Below are 8,463 nucleotides of genomic sequence, written 5' to 3'. Positions count from 1 at the left end.
TGTGTGTGTGTGTGTGTGTGTGTGTGTGTGTGTGTGTGTGTGTGTGTATCTCTTCCCCTGGCCTTCTTTTGTGCTGTGGCTAAGCTTGAGACCTCTATGTTGTTGATGGGTCTTACTTCCAGGACTGGTCATGTCTGTGGTATCAAGTCAAATCAAATCAATTCAACAAACATTTATGAAGTCCTTACTAAATGCCAAGCACATTAAGTGCTAGGGATAAAAAAAAAGCAAAAATAATGCCTGACCTCAAGGGATTCCCAAACCAATGGGGGAGACAACATGAATGCTAGTATGTACAAAGGAAAAATAAAAAGGATGAAGTCAGTTCAAGTCAACCAGGATTTTTTTGGGCACTTAATATGTGCCAGGCATTATATTAGTTGCTGAGAATACATATACAAGCAGAAAGACATTCCCTGCTCTCCAGAACTGGAGCATGGTAGAGAAAGAATGGGACAGTCAGGAGTATAGCCTGGAAAGGAATGAAGACTGGCCTGGGCCTCCTATCTAAAAGGGAGGTTATGAAAGGACCAGATAATCAGAGAGAGAGGCTGCAGAGACGGAGGGTACTTCCCATATGTGAAGTCCAGGGCTGGAGTGAGCTTTCAGGAGGAAGAGGTTTCTGGAGCATTGTAAAGAAAGACCAGGAGAGTTAGGAGTACAGCCCGGAGAGAGAGGAAGGAAGAAGGAAAGGAAAGAAGGAGGAGAGGGAAGTAGGGAGGGAAGGGAAGAAGGAAAAAAGGAATGAAGGAGGGGAGGGAAGGAAGGAAGGAGGAAAGGAAGGAAGGAAGGAAGGAAGGAAGGAAGGAAGGAAGGAAGGAAGAAGGGGAGGGGACAGGAGGAAGGAAGGAAGGAAGGAAGGAAGGAAGAAGGGGAGGTGACAGGAGGAAGGAAGGAAAGAAGGATTTGTTGAGTGCCTACTCTGTGCCAGGCACCATGCTAAGAACTTTACAAAGATTATCTCATTTGATTCTGACAATAACCCTGGGTGGTAGGTGTTATTATTATCCCCCTTTTACAGTTGAGGAAAGTGAGGCAGGCAGAGGACAAATGATTTACCCAGGGTCAAAAAGCTAGTAAATGTATGAAACCAGATCTGAGCTCTTCCAGACTCCAATGCTCCATTCATTGCATTATCTAGCTGGAAAGATAAAAGGGAGATAATCTCAGAGGGAAGGTATTAAGGAGGGAATGGGAAACACTTCTCCCAAAACATCAGATTCTAGCTGAGACTTAAAGGAAATCAGAGAAGCCAGGGACAGAGACAAGGCAGAACATTCCATTCATGTGGGACAGCCAATGAAAAGATACTGTCAAAAGATGAAGTATCTTGTGTGAGAAACACCAACAAGGCCAGTGTCACTGGATAACAGAGTCATGGGGAGAAATATGCAAGAAGATTAGAAAGGTAGCAAGGGGACAGGTTTGTGCTGCACATCTTTACAATCAATTTTTGAACTTTGCAAAAATGTTCATCAACCGCTGCTCAGTGACTGAAAGGATTGCACATGTCATCCTAGCCTCAAGATCATTCAATGAACTGGGTTTATGCATACATGACCCCATGGCAAAACGTCTAAAGGAGATAGATCCAGAGATGAAGGGGATCAAAGGGGAAGACTTTCTCTACTGACCCATTGGTCTGAAATAGTGTCATGAAGAAAATTAAACTTAAATTTAAAATGGTTTTCAAAATTCACAAAATCACATGATGTAAAAGAAATAAAGTAATTAAAATTCTAAATATTTTGGTAAGTTTACAGCATTTATATTTCTGAGGTTATTGAAGCTTAAAACTGTATTAAAACTTTTGAGACACTCTATATTGTTTAGTTTTATTAACTGAATTAAATTTAACACTATGATAACAAAACTATCTTGGATTTTCGTTTCTTCATTTATGTTTCCTTCTCTTTTTTGAGAATCACTTTCCCTACCCATCACCACATAGCACTCCCACATAGAAGGAGGAGGAGGAGGAGAAGGAGAAGAAGAAGAAAAAGAAGAAGAAGAAGAAGAAGAAGAAGAAGAAGAAGAAGAAGAAGAAAGAAAAGGAGGAGAAGGAGAAGGAGAAGGAGAAGGAGAAGGAGAAGGAGAAGGAGAAGGAGGGGTGGGGAAGAAGGGGGAAAGGGAAAGGAGAAAGAAGAGGAAGGTTGAGGCAGGGGGGAGGGAGGGCTAGGCATTATCAGCCATAGGGAAGAGAAGCCGGGTCAGGGACCAGGGCAAATAGAACTGAGGTCCTTCCCCGTTCTCTCTCTAGACTCTGCAGAACCATCCTTCAGAGACTCCGTGACTTGAGGGTCCACCTGTTCACCAGACTCCAGCTCTGCCCTCCTGGTTTCTCAGGCAAGGAGCGCCCTCCAGCTGTACCAGGCCTCTACCAACAGGACCCCCAGAATGATGAGGACCAGCCCAGCCAGGCTGAGGCAGATGAGATTGCTCACGGTGTAATCTTGGGGGGTAGCATCTGGGGGGGAGGGGGAGGCTGTCATTGTAAGAGAGACAGGGGCAATAAAGTGACATTAAACGTGAGCCCAGATTTCAACATCCACAGAAACCTCAGACCCCAGGCCAGCCCCTGCCCACCCTACCTCCACCACTCCCAGCAGGGCCCTGGGAGCTCTCCCTTTCTGAAGATGTGAGACTCCCCATCCTATCTTTTGTCCCCCATATCAGAGATCTTGGGAAGTTCTAAAGTTAGACCCACCCCAACCCCAGTCCCTGTCTTGTAGGGCCCAAGGAGCAGTGGAGTCTCTTGAGGGTTGGTGGGGAGGAAGGGGTCCAGGTGGGGAATTCCTCACCTGAGACCCTGACCTCCACGGGATCACTAGAGGCCGACCACAGGTAGGGATACCGACTGTGAAAACTGTAGCATCGGTAGGTCCCTTCCTTAGTAGTGGTCATAGAAGCACTGGTTATGTTTGTCCCGAACAATACTTTCTGGAGCCGAGAGGTATTGACCCCTTTCTCCTCGTAGAAGGTGAACCGATCAAATAGTTGCTCCGAATGACATGAGAGAATCACTCTCTGTCCCTCAACCACTTTCTGGATGGACAGTACTAACAGGGAGGGTTTGTCATAGAAGCCTGGGGGAAAAAGACATGGCAGTGATGATGGAGCTGCCCCTCCTCAGCCTGGGTCCATCCTCCTCTCCTTTCCTCATCCCAGGGGATGGTTGTGGACTGGAAAACATCTTCATTCTCCCTTCCATACCTCCGGCGAGCCCAGGCTAAGATCCTTTCTCCCCTCAGCTCTACCCTGTGTCCTGAGAACAGAGATGAGGCACCAAGATTGGATATGACCCCCCACCCAAGAGGGACCAGCCCCAGATGGGGGCAAGGAGGAGGCAAAAGAAGGGGAGTGGGGCAGAAGACGCGGGACAGAGCAAGCAGAGAAAGAGGACAGGAGAGGGCTGTGATGCCCCAGTGCATGGGCCTGGGGCAGAGCCTTCCTCCCCTGGCAGGCTCCAGCGGTCCTCAGCATCCTCCTGCCCAGTCAGCTCCAGGGATCTTCTCCCCAGTCTTCTCCTCCCCCATAACCATGGATAACTGACCCCCTCTACTGGTTGGAGTGCTCCCCCCAAATCTGTGCAGCTCTCTCTCCCTTCTCCCCCAGTACACACACACACATACACACACACACACACACACACACACACACACATATACAGTGTAGGCACCTTCACAGAGAGGTTCTGCCATCATAACTCCTAAGCCCAGGCTAGACTTGAGGGTAGAGGGCAAGGAGCAGAAGATTAGGGGAGGGGTGAGGAATCTGCTGGGGACACAGACTCTGCCCTGACTGAGGGGTAGAGCCAGGTGCTAGGGGGTCCTGCCTCACCTGTCATCACCAGCTCCAGGGGCTCACTGGGCTCTGAGATGCCAGACTGGGTCTTATAGAGGCAGTGGTAACTCCCTGCAGTGTCCTTTGTCATGGAGGGGATGAGGAAATTAGCCTCCATGCCGGCTCCAACTGCACCCTGGGACTGAGTTTCTCCCATCATCAGATAATACCAAGTAGCCCCAGGATGTCCCTTGCACCTGAGGATGACAGGTGTCCCCTTGGGGATCAGAGGGCCTGAGTCAGCCTTGAGGGTGGGTCTGAGGAATGTCTCTGGAAGAGAATCAGAGCCCAGAGGTCTAGGGGGTCCTCCCTCCCCATCCCCAGTCTCTCCTCCCACAGGCACCCCCATTAGCCTCAGCAAGGCTCCCAAGTCCTCCCTCCCCAGCCACCCAGTCTGTGCCAAATGGGGATCAGGTGCAGAAGGGCTTAGGGTGGGGGAAGGGGCTCACCTGCCTGTGCCTTGATCCCTTGGCCCATGCACAATCCTGTTGGAGAAGACCCCCATTACACCTGGCTCCCCACTTCCTTCCTACCCAGCCCTAGAGATGAAACAAAAAGGAAGCCAGAGCCTGGACCTAGAGACTGGACTGAGAGGGGCTAGGTGGGTTTCAGGAGACCTGGATCCTGCTTCCCACCCACTGGGACCTCCAGAAAATCAGTTCCCCCCCGAGCCTCGGTTTCTCCCTTTGTGAACAGCATGTATGGACTGGGGAATGGTCACAATGGTCTACAAGACCACTGTAAAAGCTGCAGGAGCCCCCGTCCCTGGAGCCCTCTTGGATTTCCCTCCCCAGGACTCACCCAAGCACAGCAGGGCGGTGCCTGCGGGGCCCATGGTGGCCCCAGCTCTGGAGAGAAGGTCAGGCAGAGGATCCTGCAATGTTTCCCAATCCTCAGCCTTGTTAAGAAAGGGAAGTAGCGGCTTCTTCTTCCTTGTGATCTCCAGTTGAGGAGGGTGGGGTTATGTGGAGAGGGGGAGGGCAGTCAGGTGCAAGAAGGAGGCCCAGGGACACACAGGCCACCACACTCCACTCAGCCAGGAGCAGGTGGGGGAGGGTGGACGGCCGAGGGGAGTTTAAGGGGAGAGTGTAGAGTTGGGGAAGGAGTCGTTGCTTCATCCTTTTGGTCGATCATTTCTGATTCTCTGTGACCCCATTTGGGAAGTGTCCCGGGAAAAGTCCAGGCAATCCTCCCTCCCTCCCCTCCTCCCAGATCCCCCCATCAGTCTGGCCCAGGCTCCCAAGTCCTCCTTCCCCAGTTGCCCAGTCTGTGCTAAGACAAATGAGAGGCAGGAGGACCGGGAGGAGGAGAGGTGGAAGAGCTTATCCGCCTCTTCCCTCATTCTCTGGCCCAGACGCCATCTTGTCGGAAGAAAACCCCCCTGAGACAAGACTCTAATCTGCTTCCCACCACACACCCCCTCCCAGGAAGAAGGAGATAGACAGTCCACAGCTTGAAGACGACACAGAGAGTTCTCAACTGGGCACCCACTGCTGCTAGGCAAGTCTTTTACACCCTCGATTGACTCACTAGCCTGCTTACTACAGTGGTTTTTCTAAGCCTTCTCATCCCTCCTCACACCTCCCATTGCTTCCTCCTTCCCGCAGCCTCTCAGCTGAGATACTTGCCTCATACGTCATTTGACAAGTTGAAGACATTTTCTGAGAGCTTCATGTCACATCAACTCCTCAGCACTCAGATGCCTTCTGCCACCATATCCACATTCACCCCTTTCTCAGATGATGAAGTGGCCCTTCTCCTTGCCAAGCTACCTCCTCTATGTGCACAAGCAATCTCATTCCATCCTGTCTCCCTCGGAGACTGCTCTCTCCGTCACCTCTGCTTGTTGCTCTTTCATCTTTCCATGTCTACTAGCTACTATTTCTAACTAATATTTACATGCGAAACCTAGGCAAACAATAGCATAGTCATTCATTAAGAATGTTTGATAGATTTTTATTTGGAGACAGCATCATTTGTGTCTAATTGCGATCTTTAACAGGTAATGAAAACATTCACTTTCATGTCTTGAACTTTTGTTTCTTTAGTCATTTCATCCTTCATATACTACGAAGAGCCAGACAATTGAAAGAAAAGTGCATTTCTAGAACTTCAGGAGTAGTGGGATGCATACTGTCTGATGAAGAACAAGTATCCTCTCTGTTCATCTCTGCCATCCTTCAATCTTATGGCTAATCATTAAAATAAAAGCATCTGCCATAGGAGATCATTATGGAAATTATACACAAGTATGCATTTAAGGTGGGAAAATGAGGGGAGACAGCGTATTAATTAATCATTAGCACCTTTAACATTCTTTTGGGTTTTTTTATACATAAGAATTTTGTTTCAAAGAAAAGTCAGCTTATTTGTTTTTTGGGTGGCATTTTCCCCGTCAAATTTTAAAATTATGATGAACGAAGGGCACCACTTTGACATACTCTATTTAGCATTTGGGCTGTTTTATGTCACATTATCAATTTAAGATAAATAATTATGTTGTTTTCAACATCACTTGAAAGCTCAAATATACCCAGGCATGGGTAATGAGCCACTTGAGGTCAGAGGGAACAATGATTAGAATATAATATATCATGATTGAAATATACTCCCTAAAGAAGTTTGGAGTAGTAATAGTAGTAATAGCTAACATTAATATTATGCTTACTCTATGCCAGGAACTGTGCTGAGTGCTTTACAATTATTTATCTCATTTGGTCCTCACAACAACCCTGGGAGGGAGGTGCTCTTATTATCCTCATTTTACAGATGAGGAAACTGAGGCAAACAGAAGTTAAGTGTCTTGGTCAGGGTCACACAACCAGTAAGTCTCAGGCCATGAATTCTTCTGTTCTCCATAGATCTGACAGGTAAACTGTTCCTTGCTCTCCCAGTTTGCTTATGGTATCAGCCTTTATATCTAAATCATGAATTCATTCTGACTTTATTTTGGTATATGATGTGAGATTTTGGTCTATGCCTAGTTCTTGCCATGCTCTTTTCCAATTTTCCCAACAGTTTTTTTTCAAAGACTAGGTTCTTACCCAGTTGATAAATGGTCAAAAGACATGAACAGGCAGTTCTCAGATAAAGAAATTAAAGCCATCTACAGGCATATGAAAAAAATGCTCTAAATCAATAGACCAAAATTGAGACTCTGGGCCCTACCTACTACCCCACCTAGCTGAGTACAGTAATAGCGATTCTTTAATTAGTGATTAGCAAATTCTTAGCACGTGTATGGCATCACATTGAAGAGATTGTGTTTTTGGATTTTTTTGGACACGTAACAAAAGCTAAGTGTGTTTTTTTTATTAATTTATTTTTAGTTTTCAACATTCACTTTCATAAGCTTTTGAGTTTTAAGTTTTTCTCCACCTCCCTCCCCACCTCCCTCCCCAAGATGGAGCACAATCTGATATAGGCTATACATATACATTCCTATTAAACATATTTTCAAATTAGTGATGTTGTAAGGAAGAATTAGAACCAATAGGAGGAACCACCAGAAAGAGGAAACAAAACAAAACAGAAGAAAAAATAGCAAATAGTATGCTTTGATCTACATTCAAACTCTCTAGTTCTTTCTTTGGGTGTGGATAGCATTTTCCATCATAAGACTTTTGGAGATGTCTAAGATCCTTGCATTGCTGAGAAGGGTTAAGCCTATCAAAGTCAATCATCGCATACTGTGGCTGTTGTTATGTACAATGTTCTCCTGGTTCTGCTCACCTCACTCAGCATCAGTCCAAACAAGTCTTTCCAGGTTTTTCTGAAGTCCACTTGTTCATCATTTCTTATAGCACAATAGTATTCCATCACATTCATTTACAACAACTTGTTCAGCCATTCCCCAATTAATGGGCCTTCCTTCAATTTCCAATTCTTTGCCACCACAAAAAGAGTTGCTATAAATATTTTTGTACATATGGGTCCTTTTCCCATTTCTAGGATCTCTTTGGGATACAGCCCTAGAAGTGCTATTGCTGGGTCAAGGGGTATGCACATTTTTATAACCCTTTGGGTATAGTTCCAAATTGCTCTCCAGAATATTGGGATCAGTTCACAACTCCACCAACAATGCATTAGTGTTTCAATTTTCCCACATCTTCTCCAACATTCATCATTTTCCTGTTTTATCATGTTGGCCAATCTGATAGGTGTGATGTGGTACCTCAGAGTTGTTTTGATTTGCATTTCTCTAATCAATAGTGATTTAGAGCATTTTTTTCATATGCCTGTAGATGGCTTTAATTTCTCTATCTGAGAACTGCCTGTTCATGTCTTTTGACCATTTATCAACTGGGTAATGACTTATATTTTTATAAATTTGACTTAATTCTCTATATATTTTAGAAATGAGGCCCTTATCAGAGACACTGGTTGTAAAAATTCTTTCCCAGTTTTCTACTTCCCTCCTAATCTTGGTTGCATTGGCTTTGTTTGTGCAAAAACTTTTCAATTTAACATAATCAAAATTATCCATTTTGCATTTCATTATGTTCGCTATCTCCTGTTTAGTCATGAATTCTTCTGTTCTCCATAGATCTGACAGGTAAACTGTTCCTTGCTCTCCCAGTTTGCTTATGGTATCAGCCTTTATATCTAAATCATGAACTC

The 8,463-nt window shown here is 45.8% G+C and overlaps 1 protein-coding gene across 5 annotated transcripts; it reads right to left on the bottom strand.

Moving 5' to 3' along the window:
* Positions 1 to 2,098: 2,098 nt before the first annotated feature.
* On the bottom strand, positions 2,099 to 4,742 carry LOC114041877 (leukocyte immunoglobulin-like receptor subfamily A member 2). Of its 5 annotated transcripts, none has more exons than XM_027860541.1 (5): positions 4,645 to 4,742; positions 4,293 to 4,328; positions 3,841 to 4,113; positions 2,802 to 3,086; positions 2,099 to 2,485 (listed from the first exon to the last, which is right to left on the bottom strand). In XM_027860541.1, exons 1-5 carry the CDS (start codon positions 4,676 to 4,678, stop codon positions 2,343 to 2,345), a joined length of 771 nt encoding a protein of 256 aa, XP_027716342.1. In that variant the 5' UTR covers positions 4,679 to 4,742; the 3' UTR covers positions 2,099 to 2,342. The 5 variants fall into 5 exon arrangements, with proteins under 5 accessions (XP_027716342.1, XP_027716343.1, XP_027716344.1 ...); XM_027860542.1 differs by having other exon boundaries at positions 2,099 to 2,467; XM_027860543.1 differs by having other exon boundaries at positions 4,293 to 4,382; positions 4,645 to 4,737.
* Between the last annotated feature and the right edge of the window lie 3,721 nt (positions 4,743 to 8,463).

The sequence above is a fragment of the Vombatus ursinus genome, unplaced genomic scaffold (genome assembly GCF_900497805.2).
Source record: "Vombatus ursinus unplaced genomic scaffold, bare-nosed wombat genome assembly UNPS02014198.1, whole genome shotgun sequence".
In the NCBI taxonomy this organism is placed as follows: domain Eukaryota; kingdom Metazoa; phylum Chordata; class Mammalia; order Diprotodontia; family Vombatidae; genus Vombatus; species Vombatus ursinus.
Note: the sequence above shows the minus strand (reverse complement) of the source record. Positions and strands in the feature narration are given on the sequence as shown.